This window comes from Ascaphus truei, chromosome 12 (genome assembly GCF_040206685.1).
Source record: "Ascaphus truei isolate aAscTru1 chromosome 12, aAscTru1.hap1, whole genome shotgun sequence".
Lineage (NCBI taxonomy): Eukaryota > Metazoa > Chordata > Amphibia > Anura > Ascaphidae > Ascaphus > Ascaphus truei.
The window spans coordinates 51,753,218-51,779,475 of NC_134494.1; the positions used below are offsets into that span (position 1 = coordinate 51,753,218).

Sequence of the window (26,258 nt, forward strand, 5' to 3'; positions counted from 1 at the left end):
AGACACTGCTACACACACACACACACACACTGATACACACACACACTGATACAGATACACACACACACACACACTCGCTCTCCCCTATACGCACACAGACACAAACAGTGAATTACAGGCAATGACGGATGTGAGTGACTGGAGTGGGGGCCAGGGGCACTTGGGTGGGTTATAGGGGGCCAGGGGCACTTGGGTGGGTGGGAGGGAGTGGGCCAGGGGCACGTGGGTGGGTGGGAGGGTTGGGGGCCAGGGGCACTTGGGTTAGGGGGCCAGGTGCACTTGGGTGGGTGGGAGGGAGGGGGCCAGGGGCACTTGGGTGGGTGGGAGGGGGCCAGGGGCACTTGGGTGGGTGGGAGGGAGGGGGCCAGGGGCACTTTTAGGGGGCCAGGGGCGGGTGGGTGGGTGGGGGCCAGGAGCACTGTGGGAGGGGGCCAGGGGCACTTGGGTGGGGATAGGGGGCCAGGGGCACATAGGTGGGTGGGCACTGTGGAGGGGGCCAGGGGCACTTTGGTGGGTGCGTGGGAGGGAGGGGGCCAGGGGCACTTGGGTGGGAGGGGGCCAGGGGCACCTGGGTGGGTTGGAGGGAGGGGGCCAGGGGCACTTGGGTGGGTGGGAGGGAGGGGGCCAGGGGCACGTGGGTGGGAGCGAGGGGGCCAGGGGCACTTTGGGGTCCAGGGGCACTTGGGTGGGAGGGAGGGTGGGGGCCAGGGGCACTTGGGTGGGAGAGATGGTGGGGGCCAGGGGCACTTGGGTGGGAGGGAAGGTGGAGGCCAGGGGCACTTGGATTGGGAGGCACTTTGGGGGCCAGGGGCACTTGGGTGGGAGGGAGGGTGGGGGTCAGGGGCACTTTGGTGGGAGGGAGGGTGGGGGCCAGGGTAACTTGGGTGGGAGGGAGGGGGGCAGGGGCACTTGGGTGGGAGGGAGGGGTCCAGGGGCACTTGGGTGGGAGGGAGGGGGCCAGGGGCACTTGGGTGGGAGGGAGGGGGCCTGGGGCACTTGGGTGGGAGGGAGGGGGCCTGGGGCACTTGGGTGGGAGAGAGGGGGCCAGGGGCACTTGGGTGGGAGGCAGTGACTGGGTGGGGTGACTTACCTTGCCGCCAGACGCTTTCCCCTGCTGCCCCTGATATCCCCTGCTGGCCCCGATATCCCCTGCTGCCCGGGACGGGAGGAGGGCTTGGGGGCACGGGAGGTGGGCTTGGGGGCACAGGAGGTGGGCTCGGGAGGGGGTGCCATGGGAGGGGGTGCCACGGGAGGTGAGCTCGGGAAGCTGGCCACGGAGGGAAGGGGCCGCAGTAGGAGCTTGTACTTCCCCCTCCGTCCCACATAACGTGCGGGCCGCAGAGGAGCTGGTACTTCCTCCTCCGTCCCACGTTGGGAGCGAGGGGGGGAGGAAGGGAGCGGGGGGGAGGAAGGGAGCGGGCCCTGCGCAAGCGCGCGGGGGGAATCGCCGCTATTTTTTTCATTCAGCAGGGGGACGGGAGACACCGCGCAGCTAGCCTCGCAAACGCTGCCCTAGAGCTCTTCCTCAAATATTAAAAATGTCCTAAATATATTGTAAAGGGTCTGTGTTTAAGGAATACTGTATTTACAGTTAGGTCCGGAAATAATTGGACCCTGATACAAGTTTTGTTATTTTGGCTGTATACCAAAATAAATTCAAGTTACAGTTAAATAATGAATATGGGCATAAGTGCAGTCTGTCAGCTTTAATTTGAGGGTATTCATATCCAAATTGGAGGAAGGGTTTAGGAATTACATCTCTTTAATATGTAGCCCCCTCTTTTTCAAGGGACCAAAAGTAATTGAACAATTAACTCAAAAGCTGTTTCCTGGACAGGTGTGGGCTATTCCTTCTTTCTTTCATCATCAATTAACCAGGTATAAGGTCTGGAGTTGATTCCAGGTGTGGCATTCACATTTGGAAGCTGTTGCTGTGAACCTACAACATGCGGTCAAAGGAGCTCTCAATGCAAGTGACACAGGGCATCCTTAGGCTACAAAAAAAAAGAAAATCCATCAGAGAGATAGCAGGAACATTAGGAGCGGCCAAATCAACAGTTTGGTACATTCTGAGAAAAAAGAACGCACTGGTGAGCCCTGCAACACAAAAAGGCCTGGAATTCCATGGAAGACAACAGTGGTGGATGATCGTAGAATCCTTTCCATGGTAAAGAAAAACCCCTTCACAACATCCAGCCAAGTGAAGAACACTCTCCAGGAGGTAGGCATATCATTATCCAAGTCTACCATAAAGAGAAGAAAGCAAATACAGAGGATTCACCACAAGGTGCAAACCATTCATAAGCTTAAAGAATAGTAAGGCCAGATTAGACTTTGCCAAACAATATCTAAAAAAAGCCAGCCCAGTTCTGGAACAGCATTATTTGGACAGTTGAAACTAAGATCAGCCTGTACCAGAATGATGGGAAGAAAAAGTATGGAGAAGGCTTGGAACGGCTCATGATCCGAAGCATACCACATCATCTGTAAAAGATGGTGGAGGCAGTGTGATGGAATGGGCATGCATGGCTTCCAATGGCACTGGGTCACTAGTGTGTATTGATGATGTGACAGAAGACAGAAGCAGCTGGATGAATTCTGAAGTGTATAGGGATATATTGTTTGCTCAGATTCATCCAAATTCAGTGAAGTTGATTGGACTGTTCTTCACTTTACAGATGGACAATGACCCAAAACATACTGCGAAAGCAACCCAGGAGTATTTTAAGGCAAAAAAGTGGAATATTCTGCAATGGCCGAGTCAATTACCTGATCTCAACCTGATCGAACAAGCATTTCACTTGCTGAAGACAAAACTTAAGGCAGAAAGACCCACGAACAAACAATAACTGAAGACAGCTGCAGTAAAGGCCTCTCAAAGCATTACAAAGGAGGAAACCAAGCGTTTGGTGATGTCCATGCGTTCCAGACTTCAAGTAGTTATTGCCTGCAAATGATTCTCGACAAAGTATTAAAAATGAACATTTTATTTATGATTGTGTTAATTTGTCCAATTACATTTGAGCTCCTGAAATAAGGGGACTGTGTATGAAAATGGTTGCAATTCCTAAACGTTTCATACGATATTTTTGTTCAACCCCTTGAATAAAAGCTGAAAGTCTGCACTTCTATTGCATCTCGGTTGTTTCATTTTAAATCTATTGTGGTGGCGTACAGGGCCAAATTTATGAAAATTGTGTCAGTGTCCAATTATTTCCGGACCTAACTGTGTGTGTGTATGTATGTATGTATTTTTGTATGTATGTATGTATTTTTGTATGTATGTATGTATGTATGTATTTTGGTATGTATGTATGTATGTATGTATGTATGTATTCATGTATGTATGTATGTATGTATGTATGTATGTATGTACTGGTGGATAAAGGTCTCCCTAATGATCTTCCAGGTACTTCGGTTTCAAGCTTCCCTTCACGTTGCTCTGACAAATGTATTAATGTTATCCTCTCATCTTACTTTTGGTCATTATCTTGGTTTCCTGATATCCTTTGGAATCCAGTTGAGTATGCGCTTTGTTCAATGATGGTCATTTCTTCTTGCAACATGTCTGGCCCACTGCTATTTTAAGTTATTCTTCCTTGTGATGTCACAGACCTGTTTGATTCTGAACCTACGCATCCTTTTAAATATGTTTTCGAGTAATATCCAGCATACATCTCTCCATGCTTTTGATTTATCTTAGCCTCAGGGTTTCATGTTCATACATGAGCACAAGCAGAACACACGGGTCAAACACTTTCCTCTTAGGGCACAGGGGAAGGTTCCCTGAAAGATTATCTTCTAAATGTGCTCTATCCCATGTTCATTCTCCTATTAATTGCATTCAAAATAGATTTTGGTGTACTGTACCGGCCACCTTTAATCTAACATTTACCTGCAATTGTTCAGGGCTTTTTTTTCCAGCCGCCTTCTTATTTCCATAAGTTCCTCGATTTGGTGCTGGGCATCTTCTGGCCTTTTGGCAAAAATAAAAATGTTTGCAAATCGTAGGTGACTCCCCTATTCACATAGGTCCCGTTCTCAGACAGCCACTACATCCATATAAACCATAAAACGTTTAATAAAGTTGAGGACCTCCTTCTCGAGATTGAGGAACAGATAACGACTATGCATACAGGGGAGAATAGTGCCTGGTGTTGCTAGTGGCAGTAAACACAGATAGCCAAGGTGGCACAATAAACATCTCTGGAGATTGAAATTGAATGTCCACTATATAACATAATCCAAAGCATTGACAAGTTTAAAGAACTCATTTGGTGAATCCTGTCAGTCTTTGGAATCTGCTGTGAAGGTCCTGTGGTGTGCAAATCTCTGCTGGATAGAGAAGTAGCAATGCATCAAGTGGAGACAAGCAGAGTACTAAGGGTATGGCAAATAAAGGATCCAGAGGGTACTCACATGTAGAAAAAAATTGAAGGCTTTATTTGATCATACACAACCTCCAATAAGGTAAAATGCACACCTACGCGTTTCGGGCATAGTGCACTTTATCAAGGTGCCACCTTGATAAAGGGCATTATGCCCAAAATGCATAGGTACTTCAAATGAGTAATATTTACCCTTACACTGTTACAACCGATATCCTTTGCCACCACCAAAGATAAACGCAAAAAATATATATTTTCCATGGTCTTTAGCCCTTGTTTACTACAGAAATATTATGCACATAACACACAAAAATCTGTTGTAGCCAAAATTTGTCCAAAGTATTATTTATTAAAGTTTGGCTTTAATATACAAATATATAGTGCTTAGGTTACAGAAAAAGATTATTACAAGAACACACAATTATAATAATTGCAGACAATTTCTTAAAATAACTGGATAAACTAAGCAGAGATCTTTGTACAGTACGTTAGCCCATGTCATAAGTTCGTCCCAGAGAGGTCATTGTAGTAGAAAATATGAGAATTCACGTGTTCTGAGCCCAAAACACACCTCTGTTGAATTATGGTTTCATAACTCCCTGGCAAGACTATTCTTCTCTCATTGAAAATAACATAAGCCCACCTTTCCTAGTTTCCAACCCACCCCTTTCATCAATCAGCTAATGACAGTTTTATGACTTTAAAGACAAAAGAAAAGGTTTTGTTTCTTTCAAGTTTGCATCAATATATAAAACAATTCATAACTTTGTTTCTATAATACTTAGACAAACGCCATCTTTACTGTTGCGTCTATGCTCTCCCCATACACACCTCAACAAATATGACCACATAATGTCTATTTTTGCTGGGGAAATATGTGTCCTGGGGCACCTCCAAATCATTAAGTGTTTGGCATAATTTGATTTGTGCAATCGCAACTGTTACAAATATCTAGTTGCTTTTCTTGTGAATTGGACAAAGATTACACTCGACTGGATTCCAAGAGTAATTAAAGGACCAAAAGCAAGATGGGAGGATGAAATCACAAAATGTCTTGGAGCATCGTGGCGAAGAGAGGCTTTCAACTGCAGCAACTGGAAGATCATTGGGGAGGCTTCATCCAGCAGTGGGTCGACAAGGGCTGAAGATATATAGATGTGTATGTATACATACAGTACTACATATGTTTTAGGAAGTATGACCAAATTCATTGAAAGTTAATGTGAAAAATATTATAAAGCACCCAGAACAGTGGTAGGAAGGTCAGTCTAAATAAATTCAGGTAGTGATACATTCGTACTTAAAAGCAGATATGTTCTGTGGCATATTTGGCATCCATAACGATGCCCCACAATGTAATCAACAGAGCAAGAAGCAGCAGAGGGCTGGGTATCTGTAAAGATAATCTGCAACATAGCCGTCTGTATATTATAAAAGGTGGGTCGGTGAAGGGGTTAACTCTTTCACTGGCAGAAAGAGGAAAAACTCTGAATATCTGTAGAAACTCCCACGTGTTCACAATGCTGATCCCAGCAGCAGCATGCTTGTGTGGAAAGGAACATTCAGGAAGGGAGAAGTGAGTGTTGCCGAGGTGCTGGACGTATCCATGGAAACGGCTCAATTAGACATTTGGGGCCTGTGTTTTACAATGTTAAATATTATAAAGTATTAACATTCAAAGTAAAAAATATATATATATATGTATAATAAAAGCATTGTGTTAGCCACAGAACGGTATCGTCTATTCGTTTTTGATTATTAAGCTCGGCTAACACGGTACAGATACCTCTACATCATTATATATATATTAGTTTCAGAGAGCAAAAAGACATACTGGGGGTACGGTGATTATACAATATATTAAAGACAATAAAGTAATGCGAGTCTTTTGGTTCCCTGTGGAGTCTTCATCATTTTTGTCGCATGGTTTTATTATGTGCACACGGCAAGGCGCTCTGTATATTAACTCATTCTGAATACTGCGTAACTCCTTCACTGCCAGGGGGGCCTGCATAGCTGTGCCACTCAGGCAGCAAAGGGGGAAAGCAGAGTATTGTAACGTTGCAACTGCAATCCCTCCTTCGGTTCTCATGTTGATGTGTCCTCTCCACCAGACTGTTCATGTTTCCTACTGGATCTGTCCTTTGTATGCTGCAGAGATCTATCTGTCCTTTGTATGCTGCAGAGATCTATCTGTCCTTTGTATGCTGCAGAGACCTATCTGTCCTTTGTATGCTGCAGAGATCTATCTGTCCTTTGTATGCTGCAGAGATCTATCTGTCCTTTGTATGCTGCAGAGATCTATCTGTCCTTTGTATGCTGCAGAGATCTATCTGTCCTTTGTATCCTGCAGAGATCTATCTGTCCTTTGTATCCTGCAGAGATCTATCTGTTCTTTGTATGCTTGGGAGATCTATCTGTCCTTTGTATGTTGCAGAGATCTATCTGTCCTTTGTATTTTGCAGAGATCTATCTGTCCTTTGTATGTTGCAGAGATCTATCTGTTCTTTGTATGCTTGGGAGATCTATCTGTCCTTTGTATGCTGCAGAGATCTATCTGTCCTTTGTATCCTGCAGAGATCTATCTGTTCTTTGTATGCTTGGGAGATCTATCTGTCCTTTGTATCCTGCAGAGATCTATCTGTCCTTTGTATGCTGCAGAGATCTATCTGTTCTTTGTATCCTGCAGAGATCTGTACATGCTAAAAAAAAAAGGGGGGAAGGGCAAAGGGAACAGCGCTATTGCAAAAAATACAAAAATTAGTGTCAATTTAACCAACTAATGCATATATGTAAACTCCTAAAATATTAAGGCCAAGGCTGCCAGGAAAAATAGGTGACACAAACCAAAAAATACACAATTAATAAAAATAAACCGGCGCCAAAATGAAATGGAAATCTGACCAAATGTAGTCCAATTCAAAGGGTTGGGATGAGTTCCATGGAAGTATCCTCAAAGCAATCTCAAACAAACAAACATGTAAGACCACAACATAAAAGAGAAGAAAAAAAGAGAAAAAAGATCATAGTGCAACTAAATACAGACAACAAATCACTGATATAGTGTACAAATAAAGACAGCAGTTTAATATATGATTAAAAAATACACATAAAAACAACAAACAAATGTTTGTTGGGCAGGGACACACTAATGAAGTGATGGCGTCCAGTAGGGCTAAAACTGAAACCCTACTTACAGCAATGCTGAATAATAAGAGTCTGTATTGCAGTCACACAACCCTCCGTGGCCTGAGTAGAAGTAGAAGATGGATCCACTGCACCGTCAATGTGCTGCTGCACCGCAGGGAAGCGCCACTCCTGTGGTACCACACCGCCAGCCGCCTCACTAGTCCTCGGACGCGCGTCTGCTCATAGATGGAAGAGCACCAGAGCTCAAAGCCGCCGAAGGCCTCACTGGGACCGTCACGCGGACCTAAGGTCTCGCGATACCATGTGACATCACTGCTGTGAGCCGGGACAAGGGAGGGAAGCTCGCGAGTGCCAAGCACTTAGACAGCCAGAGCTAGGGGGAAGGGAAAGCAAATACAGGAGATGGAAGCCAAATAGTCCTTGGGGCATGATGGGACAAGTATAAATGTACTGTCACTTTTACATGTCCCATCATGCCCCTGACGAAGTGACTGACGTCACGAAACGCGTAGGGTGGACTATTACTTTTGGCAAGGACTATTTGGCTTCCATCTCCTGTATTTGCTTTCCCTTCCCCCTAGCTCTGGCTGTCTAAGTGCTTGGCACTCGCGAGCTTCCCTCCCTTGTCCCGGCTCACAGCAGTGATGTCACATGGTATCGCGAGACCTTAGGTCCACGTGACGGTCCCAGTGAGGCCTTCGGCGGCTTCGAGCTCTGGTGCTCTTCCATCTATGAGCAGACACGTGTCCGAGGACTAGTGAGGCGGCTGGCGGTGTGGTACCACAGGAGTGGCGCTTCCCTGCGGTGCAGCAGCACATTGACGGTGCAGTGGATCCATCTTCTACTTCTACTCAGGCCACGGAGGGTTGTGTGACTGCAATACAGACTCTTATTATTCAGCATTGCTGTAAGTAGGGTTTCAGTTTTAGCCCTACTGGACGCCATCACTTCATTAGTGTGTCCCTGCCCAACAAACATTTGTTTGTTGTTTTTATGTGTATTTTTTAATCATATATTAAACTGCTGTCTTTATTTGTATACTATATCAGTGATCTATTGTTTGTATTTAGTTGCACTATGATCTTTTTTCTCTTTTTTTCTTCTCTTTTATGTTGTGGTCTTACATGTTTGTTTGTTTGAGATTGCTTTGAGGATACTTCCATGGAACTCATCCCAACCCTTTGAATTGGACTACATTTGGTCAGATTTCCATTTCATTTTGGCGCCGGTTTATTTTTATTAAAAAAAAAATCATGCTTCATTTCTGATTTCTAATGACAATTGGAAGAAAAAGGAAGATTTATGTCTCTGCTTTCTGCGTGGTCCTCAAAACATTGAATATCTACAAATCAAGTGAAATTTATAATCATATTTATAGGATGACCTTTTCACATTAGATTTGGTTCGCCCATTCGCAGCCATCAGCACTTTTACACGCCGTCACATTTTATTACGTGAATTTCCAACACGTTTACAGTGAAGCGATTCAATACGGTATATTTTAAAGCGGCAATCCAAGCGGGCAAATGTTCTTAATTTTATAACATGGGATTGAAGCAGGGGGTGTCTGGAGCGGAACCTCATCAATTTCAGCTCCGGAGACCCCCTGCTTCCGAAGATACTCACCCCCGCAGAGGCTGCCGGCAGCCGTTCCGCTCGGCTAGCGGAGATCACGTAATGGCAGAGTCTTGAAACTCCCACACCCTGCGGGCCAATAGGAAGCTGTGACGTCATCATGTTCCGGTTCCCATTGGCCCGCATGACGCAGGAGCTTTGGCGAGATATCGGCACCCCCTTTGGAGGTCTGTATTTTGGGAAGCAGGTGGTGCTTGGAGCTGAAATTAATGGGGTTCAGCGACTCCATGTTTTAAACCTATGTAAAAAATAATAATAATAAAAAAAAATGCATGAACTGCTCCTTTAATTCACTCACTTAAATGTACCTTGGGCTGCTCATTCTACTCCCTGTATCTCAATTGCGTGAGAACACTAAATATGAATCTCTTTGCTGCCAAAGTAGATAGCAATGTACTTCAAACCAGTAGAGAGGTTAAAAGTACTCTTGAAAAGAAAAACGGAAACCATAGCTTCCTAATTCAGGGCTCTAGTGTGTACAAAAACATCCATAGCAATAAATAATGTATAATAGGATGTATAGAGAGAAAAATATACTTATCAATTGATAAAAACCGCATGTTGATGGTATATTCGAGTCCACTTGTTGGAGTACAGTTTAAAGACATAATTTGCTCATGTAGAGGGTATGCTGTATAGTTAATGCGCTGGGGATGTCTGAATTACCCATGTGATTGGGGACCCGGGACCCCTAAACCGCTAAATATATTAACCCCTGGAGCTACACCAGTACATAATAAACGTAAAAGTCCATAGAACTTGAAGAAATGATGAAGTACTCACGACCTCGTGGATCTGGATGCCCGAGTATGGCGTGCCCTCAGCCTGAGATGCGTACAGGAAACGGAGGGAAGATTGAGGCGGTGCACTGCGCTCCAAAAGAAAAATGGATGACGGAGGCTGGGTCGCTGGATAAAATTTACTTTATTGGAGGCATAGCGACATGTAGACAAACAGGAATCTTGGGAAGAACCTGTGACGCGTTTTACGGATGCGTGCGCCATTCCAATGCATTGCAGAATGTAACAGGCCCCTCAGGTGCATTATGGAGAATATATAGAGAGATATAGAGATATATATATATATATATATATTCTGCATTCGTTAAAGGTAAACATTAGCTCTGGCGCTGAACACGTAGCTTCTCTCTTTACTTTTGCATTTTCTGCAGCCTGAATTAGCCGGCGGCCAGGGATAGGAGCAGAGTAATTCCGGGATTCACCCGGGATCACACATTCCAATGTGTTGGCTATTCTCAAAACGCTTATGTGTGTAGACCAGGAGGGCTCAAATCCAGTACTCAAGACCCCTCCCCAACAGGCCAGGGTTTCAAGATATCCCTGCTTGAGCACAGGTGGCTCAATCGAAGGCTGAGCCACTGATTGAGCCACCTGTGCTGAAGCTGTGATATCCTGAAAACCTGACCTGTTGGAGGGTTGCTGCAGACTGTGGACATGTCCAAATGGGACGGAATTCAATTGCAATGTGTAAAAAAAAAAAAAAAAGTGTTGAGTTTAATACCATGTATTATTTTTCTTTATAAAGAATAACACCCTTGAATTCCGGATGGTCTCGATATTGAGTCTGATTTCTTTTATTTATTTATTTACTTATTTTCTGTTTTCAGTATCTCTTTGCATGAGAATAAAACAAACAGCTTCTAAAATAAGCTGAGCTTATAAATGCTTGGCATGAAGAGCGGCTACGAAAATAATAGCTTTTTAATATATTGACAATGTCTTAGCCTCTTCCTTGTGCACATGGGTACCGGTCATTCTGTATGTATTAACACTTCAATGTCATTTCCATTTTTTTTGTTCATAGGATGGGGGAGTCAAAGTTCCAAAGTGCACATACACCACAGCACCTGGCTGCACTTCCCGGGACATAACTTGCGCTGGATTTTGACTTTCATCCTTCTCTTTGTGCTGGTGTGTGAAATCGCAGAGGGCATAGTGTCAGATGGGTAAGTGGCAGCAAAGCTTTCCCAGATTGCAGGAACTATTTTTAAAGCGTTCCGATGTAAGTACTAAAGTGTGCTGCAATTTGTCATCCAAAACATATTTTGCTTCTTGAACACACGTGACCTGCAGACCAGTGTCAGACATTTCCATAGGCTTTGCCAACAGGCGGGGTCAGGAAAAAACCCACCGATAGCATTAAAGATGATGAGATTATTTATCGGGGTTTGTGTTTCCCAGCTGTAGACCTCTACTCTATAGCTGCCAGAGAGCAATGCGTTTTCAGTGTATTCTTTCTTGCATACATTTTTAATTCTGCTGAACATATCAAACTATGAACCATCTAATGAGAACGGTAGACCAGATGTTCCATATCTGAATGCTCTTTATGGCAGGGGTGTGCAAACTGGGGGGCACAAGATTCCCTGGGGGGGTGCAGTGGCTACAGAGGTCCCACGCTGTCCCCAAGGCATTTAAATTAAATGGCGTGGGACCGTGCGAGGCCTCTGTAACTCACTTACCTTGCTTCCAGCGACACCTTGTCATGGTAACCCGGTGTCAAATTATGAAGCGGGGGTCACATGACGTTGTGTTGCCATGGCAACATGACATCACATGACCCCACCGCGTCATTTGACACTAGAGCCGAGCCGGGGGGGGGGGTAAGCAGGGGAGGAGTGCAGGTATGGGGTCGCAGGGGAATAGATTGTGCACCCCCGTTTTATGGCATGGATGAGTTATATTATAAATTTGAATTGATGTTACTGTAGTTTATAACAGTACTCAGAGTCTCCAGTACTTTCCAATCAATAAAACTCTGAGTATGCTCTCTCCATGTCTCTAACGCTTAATAACAACAGAAAAACAAAACTAGCTCTTCGTGGGGAGTTTTTCCACTAGCGCCTGTGACTTATTCCCCAATCACAAGCGTCAGGGGCAGACATCTGTAGTTATACTCCCTACGACTGTACTTTGGATGGAACACACTGGCTTAGCCTAGGCTACGTCCATACAGCTTTCGCCCACGCAGAGGCGTGCGCGTCCGTAACGTCACCTGTGTGAAGCGGTTGCGTTTTGCGGACATGCTAGATGTGCCTTCGGGGGGCGTGTCTAAGGGCGTGTCAGTGACGTCATGGAGCTGGTTCGCCATCATTGGGCGTACCGCTCACCTGACTTGCCGATCACGCCAAGAAATCAGTTTCAACTGATTCCTCGCGCAACGTGCGCCCCCTCCAGCTGTCGCGCAGTCTATGGGTGCAATCAATGCCTTAAGGCAATGTGATCGCACCGCGCACGGACGCCTCCGCGCGGTCTGCAGGACTTAGCCTTACAATGCTGAGCACAAGACACGGAAAAAGTTCAATATACAGATTACAGGAACTTTCCCAGCCTGGCCTTCCAGGACTTGATGGTTTTCAAATGAAATCCTATGGAAAATGCAATCTGCTGTGATACAGTTACAAGCAATTACCACAGGTGATTTGTAATAAGAACTGTGACTGTTCATGTTTGCGTCATTCAGGGATATCATAGAATGATGTCCTACTGAACACGTTGTGATAAATAGAGATGGGGGAGGGGGGGCTGCCTTCAATATACCAAGTGGTTCCCAAATTGGCAGCAATTGCAGTGTGCTCCCCACTCTGTCAGCTGCCCTGCGAGTCCCCCCATCTCTCCCCTATTCTATCTCTTGCCCTTCTCTCTCCCTCACACTCTCCCACTATATCTCCCGTATTCTATCTCTTCCCCCCTCTCTATCTCTCTCTCACTTAGCTGTTAAGCGGGAGTGGGGGGGAGGAAGGGGGTCCAGGCCTACATGGCAGTGAGATAGAGACCTACCCAGGAGGCTGATAAGTAATGCACAACCCATCATCTGCTGGATTGTTAACGACTAATATTCGGTGCAATAGCAATTGGGGGAAATTTAAGTCAATAATATAAAGTAACATAATCAAGTTTTACAAGCTTGTTGTAAAATGTGGTTACGCAAAAAAGTAATTTTATAGATAATTCAACAAAATACTGTATGGCCCTGGCAACATGTGGATAGGTCTGAATTCTTTTTTGCTTTTTTCAGTCAAGGTATCTTTATATAAAGTTTTCTCATCATATATAAGCCCAAACCAGTAAGAGTTGTATTGTTTACACGCATTCTGCCCCGTGCGTGTACACATATAGTTCACACAGAAGATTACATTCCATTTATGAGCCATGAAGCTATCACATATACATAACATATTCAACAGAACTGAATAGGCCACATGGGTTAAGGCATAGACTAGCAGTGTTCAGCACGTAAGGGACATAAGGGTGTCACGGAAGACCAGAACTTAACCCCGGGATCAAGGCAGCAGACAGGACAGAGCAGTTACAGTAAATAAAGAGTATTTATTCCTGCCGGAGCCAGCAAGCACAGCACACAAACACAAATCAGAGCTACAGTGTACTCGGGGCTGCCCACAGATTTATTGGGGCCCAGGACTAGAGTTTGACAGGGGGGAGAGGCGGGACAAATGTCCCGGGCCCGGTGGCTGTGGGGGATCTGACCAGATGTAATTGGAAGTTGGCCCCTTCTTTGGCCTGCTGCCGGTCCTCTCGCTGCCGGGCCCCGTCTCCCCCCAGCTGTGGCCTCCCTTGTCCCACGCTGAGACTGTGATGCCGGTGCGAGCCAGACCTCTCTGATGTTGGCGCATGCCAGAAGGAAGCTGGGCCTAGCTTCCGGCGCATTCCACCATGAGAGGTCCAGCGCGCCGGCATCAGAGAGGCCTGGCATGCGCCGGCATCAGAGGCTCGGCGTGGGACAGTGTCAGTGAGGGAGAACCGGGGCCCGGCAGCAACAAGAGGAACGGCAGCCAGGCAAAGCAGTCAACTGCTTTGTCCGGTCACTGGGCCCCAGCTCTCCCCAGCTGCGGGCCTCCCTCACTGTCCCAAGCAGGGCCTCTCTCTAACATCGGCATCGGCATCACCCACACAGTGTGGGTGTGATGGAGGCCCGCACAACATGAGCGAGAGGGATGCCCGGTAAGAAGTCAGCAGCAGCTGGAGGAGAGCCGGGGCAGCAGAGGCCTGAGACAATATCCAAGGTAGGTAAGTCTGTATTTTTAATTTATTGGGGGAGGGGGTGTTAAATGTATTTGGCGAGGTTCTATGTATTTGGGGGTTGTGGGGATGTTGTATCTATCTGGGGTTGGGGTGTTTTTTGTATGTATTTTGGGGGTTGGGGGTTTTTTGCATTTATGTGGGTGTTGGGAAGTTTTTTTTGTATTTGGTATGTCTTTTGTGGGGGGGATTGTGCGTGTGGGGTTGGTGGGGAGGGAATGAGTGTGAAGAGGGGGGATTGAGGGAGCGGGATTGAGTGAGAGTGGAGTCATTGACGGGGGTGGGGGAAAGAGTGAGAGGAGAGAGTGAGTGTAAGATATGGGGTGAGGGGAGGGAGTGAGCGAGAAAGAAAGAGATAAGAGTGAGACAGAGGGGAGAGAAATATATGGGAAGAGGGGGGAAATAGACGAAGGGGCTCGTGAGGTGTGAAAGGGGGGGGCTCGCAAGACCACCGACATGGGGAGGGGGGATCCCATTCATTACTCTAGTCCTGAGTCCTAGGAGACCTGTCTGCGGCCCTAGCCAGGGACTGATCTTAACCTTATTACACTGGTCCCTGGACCCCTTTCCATCACAGAGGGCTTATTCTAGTAGTGGCTACAACCATCTTCATGTAATGTTCCTTAAAGTAATGGCTAAAGGGCTTATTGTAGATTTGGCAAAGCGGGCAATCTGGCTGTTAAGGGAAAATTGGCCATTGAATTTAATGGGGAATCTCAACCAAAAAGTGTCCGGGTTACTGCTTTGGCGGATATAGAACAAGCCCCCTAGCTTTTTATTGAAGGAACGTTTAATTATGATGGCTGTAGCCACTACTAGTATCGTTGTTCACAGAACTACAGTAAGCGTTAAATATAATATTAGTGAGGTATTGCATTTCATATTCTGATATTCCAGCATTGTGTGTATTGCCAGATGTACTCAAATATATTTCCTTGTGATTGCTTGTACTAAAGGGGTTAGTATGAGGGTTTGTGCCATGGGGAAACCCTCTGAACACATTCATTACTGTCCTTCCATTAATAGAATATCTTTTAAAGCAAGAAGCCATTGTGTCAGTTGCATACAGTGCAGTATGTGCATGAATCAATTCTGCCAAAGCTCGCTGTATTACACGGACTAAATGCAATAGGGATTGCATTGTCTTTTACTCCATATTATGGATCTATAATATATTGTTTCCACAGGTGGGGTTCATATGATGGTTATTAGAGGATATTCAAGACCATTGGAGTATCTCCCTCTGACTTTTTATATTGGTCCAATTAAAGGGCACTGAGGCTTGCTGAAAAGAACCTATGAGAATAGATTGATCACATGCATTTGTCAAAATGTCATAATGGTGTTAGATAAGACTAGTTTGAACCACTTAGTTGTCAGAGTAGACTAGTATTCCAGAGTAATACATTGCTTGCCCTTCTGGCAATTAAGTGGTCTGGGGAAACTAGACATTCAGTGCTTTATCTCCAAGCCCTAACTACTGTCCTTCCATTGTGTGTGGGTTAAAAAAGCATGAAAGGATTATCACTGAGTGATCTACTTTATTTGGGGCCAACGGCATCTTCTCCGCTAATAAGCAACCCTGCTAGAATACAATACAATATATCAAATTTTTCCAAAGACATAAGTCCCAATATACTGTAAGACGCAAGATGGAAATCGAAAGAAACAGACCAGGGCCAGTTACAAAAAAACAAGTGTTACAGTCAGAAGACATAATCCAGCGATTCTCTCGCATACAGTTCCATCACACACCAATCCCAAGCGACTGATTTGTCTGTTTTTGCCGTGTGTGTGTGTGTGTGTGACTATGTGTGTGACTATGTGCTGATGTTTCTGTGCAGCTATTACCTTTTTAACGTGATACTTGTGACTTCTATGCTACAAAGTGTTACAGACGCAGATTGCTATTATTATTATGCACTGGTTTCATCACTCACCAGCTAAAGTAACTCATTAACATGTGGTTGATACTTTACACCTCATACTTCGACCTTGGCCCCTGCAGACGCACTTACCAGAACACCCTCCTACTGTCTCTGTATGTTCCTCCGATTTACCAATTAGATTGTAAGCTCTTCGGGGCAGGGACTACTTTTTCCTAAATATCACTTTTATGTCTGAAGCACTTCTTCCCATTATGTGTTATTTGTACTATTTGTTATTTATATGATTGTCACGTGTATTACTGCTGTGAAGCGCTATGTACTGTACATTAATGGCGCTATATAAATAAAGATATACATACATACATCGCAGTACGAGTTGAATCTCTGTTACTTTGGCATGGAGTGGGCAAATGATTACAAATAAATAATATTCTTTGCGTTAATCATCATATGAATCTGACTTTTTTTCTGGCTATATGCGTATGATATAATAAGAAATAATTCTGTTTCTGACGTTTTCTCCCTATTGTAATCGTCACGATGCTGGCAGCTGTCTTTGGGAACTAAGGGGTGTAATATAGCGCACGCGTCAATTATAATTGGCTGTTAGGCAGACGTTTCTATACTAGGGACGCGAACGGCCGTGAGCTGTGGTGCGGCAGACCAGGGAAAGTACAAGAGAATTGTATTTTCCCGCTGTGGCCGCGCCACGTGACACTGTGAACCAATCACAGCACGGCCTAGCGCTGTGATGCCCCCTAGTCACGCGTGTTACCACTCACCCTCTGCACACAAAACGCCCGCTCCTCGTGCACACACAACGCCATGCGCACACCCGCACACGCACCAGTGTGCATCGTATTACAAGCCTTACAAAGGGAAGGAATCTCAGTACTCAGGGAAGAAAACAAATCTGCATTCTGTTAGTTACACTGTGTTATCTCTGCTTCCTTTTCTGAGTTTCATCCTCATTTACCTTTTCTTCATTAGCCTTACTCTGCGTCCTATTCTGCATTCTGCACATACGCTGCCACAGTACTTTAAATATTTATGCTGTTGGATGCTCAGTAGTAAAACTGTAAGATGAAGGTAATCTTTTTACTACGTGGAGGCTTGAAACCTTTTTATTTTTACTCTGTGACCTTAATCTCCATTTTTCAAGTTTTCAAAAAGGTATTGCTTTTTCCTTGATACTGCTTCAGCAATCCATGCAATATTTTATGTGGGTTTTTTAAAGAAATCAGTTCTGTTGTATTAGATCATACTTACTGCATTTTTTTACATTTTATTATTCAACTCTTAATGCCATTTTTAACTAGTTTTAATATACTGAGCATCCTTTGTTTTCTACAACAGGCTTTAGCCCATCTCCCCAGCAGTGCAAGATCTTTGTAACACTTTCCTGTTTGTGATCATATGTTGCAAATGTTCCCAACAATTTCAGCTGTAAACTGTAACAATAGGCAATGTTATAAGGATACATTGTTGCTGCTGTGTTACACTGATTGAAGGATTGATTGCAACCAAAAGGCGGCCATTTAGTGAATCCTGGGAAGCAGGATCTTTGCTGATGTATCACGGGAGAATGAATTGATCAGCAGCTAGGTAATTAGTTTTCAATAAAGATAATGAAAGGCTGCATTTATTAAAATAAAAAAGTCTATTTTTCTTAAAGTCCATTTGGACTGCCTCTTTAATAAAGAGTTTTATCATGTCCTCTGGGACCATTTCAGTCTATTCCCGGAGCTCGGAGTGGTTAATGCAGACTTAGCTCTCAATGTAGTCAATGGGTATTATGAATTTGGAGCATCGTGATTAGACCCCAGTAAGTTTTACTTTGAGCATCCTGGCAATGCTATATAAAATTAGACCATCATATTATTGCTATGTCCTCCTATTTCTTATTATCAATGTATAGTCTCTTGAGGGATTTATTCATTAAAGTATGATGGCCATTATCAATATTTAATGACCATCCGCATGAACAGCTGTTGACAACTTATCTTGTCCACCACCCTTTAAATACCTATTTACGTTATTTTGCAATATATAGTTGCGATGCCCATTAACGATGAAGATAATAAGCACCCATAAAAGCCTTATTATGTTTTAAAACACATGATTTGTCATTGTTATGGCACCTTGATCCATAAAACAGAAGAACATATGCCATTTGTATTACAGAAATTGCCACTTGGCCATATAGCTTTTTCATGCTGTGACACTTGCACTACATATTTCAATAATGACGTGCAAAACAACTAGCAGAAAGGTTCTCTTTCAGTTACATTTACATTTAAAAACAATTACAAATGTGCATTAAAGTGATTATTATGAATAGCATTTGGAATTAAAAATACATGTTTTCTCGCGATAAAATACATTTGAAAGCGTGTGTGTGTGTGCGTGTGCGTGTGTGTTTGTGTGTGTGTTTGTGTGTGTGTGTGTGTAAGAAAGCGAAAGGTAGGCACTTGCGTAACCTCGGGCACACTTGCCTGGGTTCACTGAAGCTACTCAGCACCTACTATATATGTTGGAAAGCTGTCTGTCTGTTCGCTATGCGTTTGGACACCTCTTAGGATATCTTAACCACATTTCACATGATTGTTCCTGAGATCAAGATGCAGGTTTTTGTCTATGTGTGAATATAATGCACCAGTGACATCAGCAATGACAGAACTGATGACATCACTGATGGCATCACAAATGACATGATGTAATCACAGAACCCTCAAGCTACCACTTAAGCTTGGTCACTCTGAAACTCCAATTTGCAACACAATCAAAAATACAGGAGCAGACAAAGTTCTTCCCACGTACGAGATCAGTGTTTGGGACAAAGGACAGTGTCCCACAAACACGCATTAGAGGCTCTCGATTTAACACTTAAGGACCTCCGAGGCAATGAAACTATTATGGGCGGAGGTGTTGCTGTTTTAATGGAGGATTTCGCATTCAGAAACTAAAAAATTTAATTATCCATTTATAAATCTCAGTATTTTTTGGTTTATTAAAATTCCTGAGCAACGCCGGGTACTTCCAGCTAGAACAAAATAAATAAAATCAGGCACTCACCGGAAATTATAAAACAAAATGAAAAATGTTTATTACAGCATCAAAGCTTCTCAAGAGAATCTCTGTATGTGTATAGTGCCGTTCATATACCAGCGCCTCACAGCAGTAACACACGTACCAAAATAATGTGAGATATAATATAATGGTAATAAGCACTTGAAACAAGAAAGTCAACATTAGGAAAGGGAGTCCTTGCCCTGCAGAGCTTACAATCTATGTTGTGTGTAGGGAGAACTTACAGAAACAGCAGGAAGGTGAGATGGTAAGTTAGTATGCCAACATGAGTTCTATGGGGGGGGCACGGTGGTTGCAGAGACCCCGCGCTTTTCCCCAAGGCATTTAAAGGAAATGCCGGGGGATCGCGTGAGGCCTCTGTAACTTCCCTTACCGTGTCTTCGACGACTCGTCGCCATGGCAACGCAGCATCAAATGACTCTGCGGGGTTTTTTTGACGCCGAAGACAAGGTAAGGAGGAGGGCGCGAGCAGGGAGGAGAGCAGGCAGGGGGGCGCAGAGTGAAAAGTTTGCTCACCCCTGGTCTAGAATGTTGTTTGCATCTTTCTGTCGCCCATATCCTTGCAGTGCCTGTACATTTGCACATTTGTCTGAACATTTTAAACCTACTTAAAGGTCTTTACTTTCCAAGGGATCCATAAAGAACGGCACTTATGTCATTTTCCTCAATTGCAAAACCGGTGGGAAAAAGACTGAATCAGATGTAGCACAAAATAAAAAAGTATTTCTTGCAAATGGATTTTTCTGCTTAGATGCATCTTCATTAGCTAAAGTGTATACAGAGGGGCTTTTACACTCATTGTAGAGTATTTCCATGTTCTGCCCGCTTCTTCCCGATATTGTCCCTAGGACACATGTGGTCTCTTTCTTCATAATATTTTTATCTGTATGTAATTGCATATTGTATAAAATCAGCAACAATATAGCTTTACCTTAAAGGCTTTATTAGGAGAAACTGCAGCTTTGCAGACAGTGAACTTTGATGAATAGCTTCCAAGAAAATAATTATAGAAAAGCGCTCTTTATTGGCGGTATGAAATAACGTTGGAAACTGGTTGAATAATTTACAAAATGTATACTGTGTGTTCAATGTAGATATAACAGAGGATCTGAACACAGAAAAAGAAAGCGTGGGTTCCATGTGAAAATAGTCTCAGATACTAAACTCCAACAGAAGAGAAGTCCAATACACACATTTGTTGCTTACTATAGTGTCTTGTGTAGTCCAGTCTTGGTAAGATTCAATGTCACATTATGTCTGGTGAAGTTGTAATTATGTTAAACTTCACAAAAGCAAATACTGTACTAGTATGACTACAATTTAGAGTTGCCAGACGTCCCATATACAGTTTATGGGATTGTCCCGTATTTCATTGACTTGTCCTCTTGTCCCTGGAAGATCTGTTGGGACACGGTATTGTCCCATATTTTAGTGCCTTGATGTAAAATGCCTGAACTTAAAATTACTGGAATGAAACCATAATACAGTAGATTGCTACTTGAGTGTAATAGTTCCCTTTTCCGATAGATGTCGCCTTACTATATTATTAAAATAATACAATGAAGCCACTGCCTGGTTATCTCATAAAACCACGACGCCCACCCCTATGGCTGTTACTTTTTCTCCCACCGCTACGTGTTAGTTCAGCTCGGGTCTTTCCCTCGACTGACCAAGCGCAGAGATTATAAAAACCAAAGCGGAGGGTCCATTCAGTCCAAAGCATTTGCAAATCACTCACCAGTCAGAATTTGACTGGACATATCTACAGTGGAATCCATTCTGCAGTGTTTAGTGAATATAAATATATCAGACAATGAGTATTATCACTATGTACTGCAAAACTAATAGGTGCATAGAGATGCTAGGGTATCAAACATATATAACTAAAAATAGTTTTCCTAATTTTACATGCAACTGATTTGCGTTTGAATGTGCAACAAGTAAATACATTTTATATTTTGTATAGCAATATTAAAGGCCAGTCATTAACACGTCACACGTTCATACGGGACTTCAGTGTCCCATATTATAAATCTAAAATTTGAGTACCCTAGACTACGTCTGTAACTGTAGAAAGTTTAGTGGTACTGTATACGCGCTCTAGCACCGAATCACTGAAAATTATTCTAAAAATTAGAGAATAATCAAAGACATAGGTTATGGGGCTAATAATAATTAGATGGTGAGTATTCTTCTGAAAACAACTCCCAGATTGTATGGAGTCCTTGAAAGAGACAAAATATAATCCTGAAGGGAAAGAGTGAGGGGGTATAAACACACACCTAAATACCTCATTGGGATAGTCCCAGTACCACTATTAAACCACACAAGTTGAACAATTATAAGTGTACTCACATGTTAGAGATGCCACCATCCTGTGCCTTGTGTAGGCGTGCTGCTAGTGATAAACTGAAGATAAGCACGATAGGAAGTATAGCGCACAACCAAGAGAGTGGCTCAAAATGTGTATCAAAAAAATGATGAGCTTTATTCGTCCATTAAAAACAATTCGTGCACGAAACATGTAGGATGATTGTTAGACCTCCGTTTTTAATGGACGAATAAAGCTCATCATTTTTTTGATACACATTTTGACCCACTCTCTTGGTTGTGCGCTATACTTCCTATCGTGCTTACCTCTGTAATTGAATTGGCTTTCTATGTAATAACACATATCGACCCATATTTACCGAGGATGGGCACGTTCGCAGGATCAAGATCTGAACTTTGCAAATCTTGAAGTCCGTTCGGAAGTTCGAGTTGAATCCAAATGAAATTTGAGCCTAGAAGAGCTCACCCTCTGATTAATTTTTATTTTATTTTTTTCTTATAACTAGGCCAACTTAAAAAAAAAAAAACCTTTTAACTTTTGTGAAAAGTTCCAAAAACCTTTGACCCAATTTCCGCCCCACAATTCAATTTTTTTTCAGAACTTTTTATGAACCCAAAACCAATCAAGCTCTAGCAAAAAAAACAAAAAAATTTAGCACCAAAACATGTGACAGTGCTCACCCTTAATATTTACACATCGGTTCTATTCTATAGGACATTTTACAGTGTTTGAAGACACCTTCTCAACAACCATTAAAGTGAGGTGTTTTCCAGTGCTGAATGAGATCTTTTAGAATAGCACTGCTTAGTAAATATGGGCCACGATGAGTCCATTCATCAAAAACCATGAATGGATGCAGGCTTTGAATGGACGGAATTCACAATGTGTTTGGGATTATCTCTATGACAGGAACACTTTTACCTTTTATATAACTGATTTACTGCCAGATTAGCCGTGATATTCGCCACTTTTCTCCACTTATGCGTTTGATTATCTCACTGACAGACTGGTTGCTATCTCATACAACTCTCATATACAAAGTAGCAGTTCAATAATATATCTCTAGATTCACTACTCCTCATAGCATCGGGTCACAGAGCAATCTCATTCTGCTCACCATGTTCATTTAATTACACCTCAAGGCATGCAAGTTTAGCTATAAGGAATATTCAGTAGATTCTTTTCAATTCATTGTACAGCATTTCCACTCTGTCGGCTTCCCCAAATTGTCCCCAGTCTGGTTTCTTCTGTGATCATCTATTTTTCTCTTTCTTTTAACAACATTTTGATACGAAACAACTGTATGACTTTCAGAATGGATAGTTTTCTTTAGGATGGGGCTTTTTACTAACATCTTAAAACATTGCTTTGAAGGCCAGTAGAATTCAATAGAACTTTACCTCCTCAATTGTCAGAGTATGATGGTTATCCTCTATTTGAGTCCCACTACACTCTCCTTATTTCATTTCATCATGTAAATATACCATTAAACTTTCTAATATAAGGTGCAGAGAGCTTTCCTCATTGGTCAACACATTTATTAATGTCACCATAGAGAGCCTACTGCATTAGATTAGTTGCTTCAGGCCTAGACTTATCGATCTGCTTACCCTACAGACAAGTTGATACTCTGAATCCATAGGGAAGAAAGATAACATTTGTTTAGTTTTCCTGCTTGGGGACCTCAAACAATCAATGGAAGTGAACTTTGATGTAAACACACTGCACTATGTACTGTGATAAATATCACCTGCTGCTTTTACTAAACATGCTTAGAGCATCTCTTTGTTCTTGGCGTATGCAACGAGACAATGTTTTTATATTTGAGGTTGTTCGAGCCACCAGTATAAGTGTGTTATATGTAGTAGATTATTTTTAACAGTGCTGCTCTCTGGGGAAAAAAGTGGAAAAAAATTCCTATGAAAGTCCAGACTCGGATAAAGATTTAGGAACATCTTTACTAAGCAGCACTAAGTCATAGCACCTTATAGCCTGTATACTTGAATAGGCCGTAATGTGTCTTATGGCTTAGCACTGCCTAGCAAATATAACCTTAAATTCAGGTCTGATGATATCTGTGATCTCCCTTGGACAAGCAGTGAGATTGAGGCAAGCAGGGGATTCTGGGAAAGAAAAAAGCTGGTCAGTGTAAAAATGTTTCGCCACTAAAAAAAGTTTCACAAACAGATGTGTTAATACATTTATTTCTATATGCTGAAATATATACAATGAAAACACTTACTCCCATATTCTTCAAGCTCTTGTATGAGTTAACGCACCCTGACCAGGTGTTAACCCCTGTTCGGGTGCGTTGTCCCATAACGGAGCATGATGAATAATCCATTAGAGCTGCAATGCCCCTTAGACTGCCTTGGATTTCCATATCCCCTGAATCCCATGGACCTCCATGTCCCAGTACGTTTTAGAAATATAAATAAGTTCCAGAAATGTTGGGAATGAATAATGGGGAAATCGCTATGTTTCCAGGGGGTCATTTTAGTTCCTGAGAGTGCCAAGGCATTGAAGTTCCACAACTCCGGAACCCCTTGCGTTTGTATAACAATAATGAGTATCTCTCTACACTTGCAACCTCACAAAGGGCGGGATTCATAAAGCGGCAATACAGAGCATGGCACCACAATCCGGCTATTGACTTGAATGGTAGTTACCATTGGAACAGGCTCCGATACTCAGTACCGGCACTTAGGCAAATTCTCCCGAAGCTCCTTACGCTCAGAGAAAACAGAACTCAAGTATTCTCCAATCCACAGCAGAACTACTTTATATTACAGTAGCAAAAACAAAAAATAGGGATCCATTTCATGTGTAGAATCCATACAGTAAATATCAATTTAATTTTGGCAGAAAAATGCACCCTATGTATTATCTGAAGAATAAAACCTGTTCTAAAAGTAAATAAAAATCCTACTTTGATCAGCCTGGTCTCATGATGTATACCGTACATGTGTAGCGTGGGTTTGGTCCTACGTTATTTGTATGCTGGCTCCCATCAATTATGCAGTTTAAAATGCTATTGAAACCATCCCTGTTCACCTTGAGCAGTGTCGTTGAATGCAGAATATTCACTCTCCTCTAACACCTAATGAATTGTTACGTTGGCTATGGAGTTGGAGCTGGAAATAGGACCACGTCTGTAACTCTGTAACAGTGACCACGATTTAATGAACCAAAATGTCTCGACTGAGAAACTAAAGTTACTATTTCCTCTGCAGATAAAACGATATGCAATTCCTTTCTTGGATACAGTGATGATGTAGGCCAGCGGTGCGCAAACTGGGGGACGCGCCCCCCAGGGGGCCGGGAGAATTTGCAGGGGGGCGCAGGCTGTTACAGATTTTAATTTAATGCCGGGGGAGGAGTAAGGCCTCTGTAACCTCACCTACCTACTGGCAGCCGGGTCTTTGGCAACGCATCGCCATGGCAACGGCGCCACGGGGTCATGTGATGTCACACGTCACCATGGTAATGTGCATCAAATGACGGGGTGGGGTCACGTAACGTCATTTGAAGCCGTGCCTTCGGATGAGGGGGGGGGGGGAGGCGCGAATGCAGCGGCTCCCAGGAAGGGGGCCGCAGCTGAAAATGTTTGCGCAGCGCTGATGTAGGCAGTTAGGGCTATTTGTTGGCTACGACCCTTCATCGCTAATATATTGATTTTGTTTTGTTTTTCAGGCTTTCCAACTCCCATCACTTACACCTCTACATGCCGGCGGTGATGGCATTTCTGGCAGCGATCACATCTATTGTCTACTATCATAACATTGAGACGTCAAACTTTCCCAAGTTATTAATAGGTACAGTATGTTCCAGGCTCGGAATAGGATTCGATGTGTGAGGCTCATGTTTGTCTGGTTTAATTGGCAGCACTTGTCAGCCTCAAATAAATCAATATATATATATATACATACACGCACATACACACACACACACACACATACACACACACATATATATATTTAGTTAAATTAGTTAACATTAGTTAAGTTGTGGTGGGTAAAAAAAAGTGACAAAAAACCCTCCACCGTAAAGCATGTATACATACAGTATAGCAAATGGACTGCATGCTGGGTGATAATGGGGAAAGGCGGGGTTTCAAACCTGTCTAAGACATGCAAATGAGCATACAGTAACATTTCCATTTGCTATATGTACTGCTGCGGCCGAGTTTATTTGAGCATTTGCCCGGTCTCGGCCGCAGCAGTAACCAGGCGCGCGCCGGGATGTGCCTGGCGCGTGCCGAAGCCGCGGAGGAGCGCCCTCCGATCGGGGCTTTCTCCCTCCGCTCGCCGGGTCCGCCGGGTTCCCCGGAACCCCCTGCCGCCGTCCCCCACATCGCGGGACACCAGGGCTCCATCGGGGAGTGCGGCTAGCATGCCGGGGCATCCCCAGGCTTGCGGAGCTAGCCGCACTCAAATAAAATGTGCCGCCTCTGTAATATATATATTGGTATATGTAAATGTACAGTAAGTATATATATATATATATATATATATATATATATGTATATTTATGTATACATGTATACATATAGCAAATGGATATATATATATATATATATATACATACATAACGTCTCCATTTGCCGGGAAGATCTGTCCGTTTTGAGCTTTGGAAATGTTAACACTTTCAGTTGGTGAGGGATATAAAATGATCTGAATTCCTTTCAGTTCCTGACACGTTTTCAATGGGATTG

General features: G+C 43.4%; 1 protein-coding gene across 4 annotated transcripts in view; it reads left to right on the plus strand.

Annotated features, from left to right (window-relative positions):
* Positions 1 to 26,258, plus strand: part of ABCC8 (ATP binding cassette subfamily C member 8) — a 158,031-nt gene that overhangs the window by 4,975 nt on the left and 126,798 nt on the right. For all 4 annotated transcript variants that reach the window (XR_012787627.1, XM_075567706.1, XM_075567708.1 and 1 more), the window contains exons 2-3: positions 10,998 to 11,139; positions 25,238 to 25,359. Coding sequence is in view for 3 of the 4 variants with exons in the window: in XM_075567706.1 (XP_075423821.1) it covers positions 10,998 to 11,139; positions 25,238 to 25,359 (264 nt within the window). In the remaining variant the exon portion in view is untranslated. The remainder of the gene's footprint in view (positions 1 to 10,997; positions 11,140 to 25,237; positions 25,360 to 26,258) is intronic.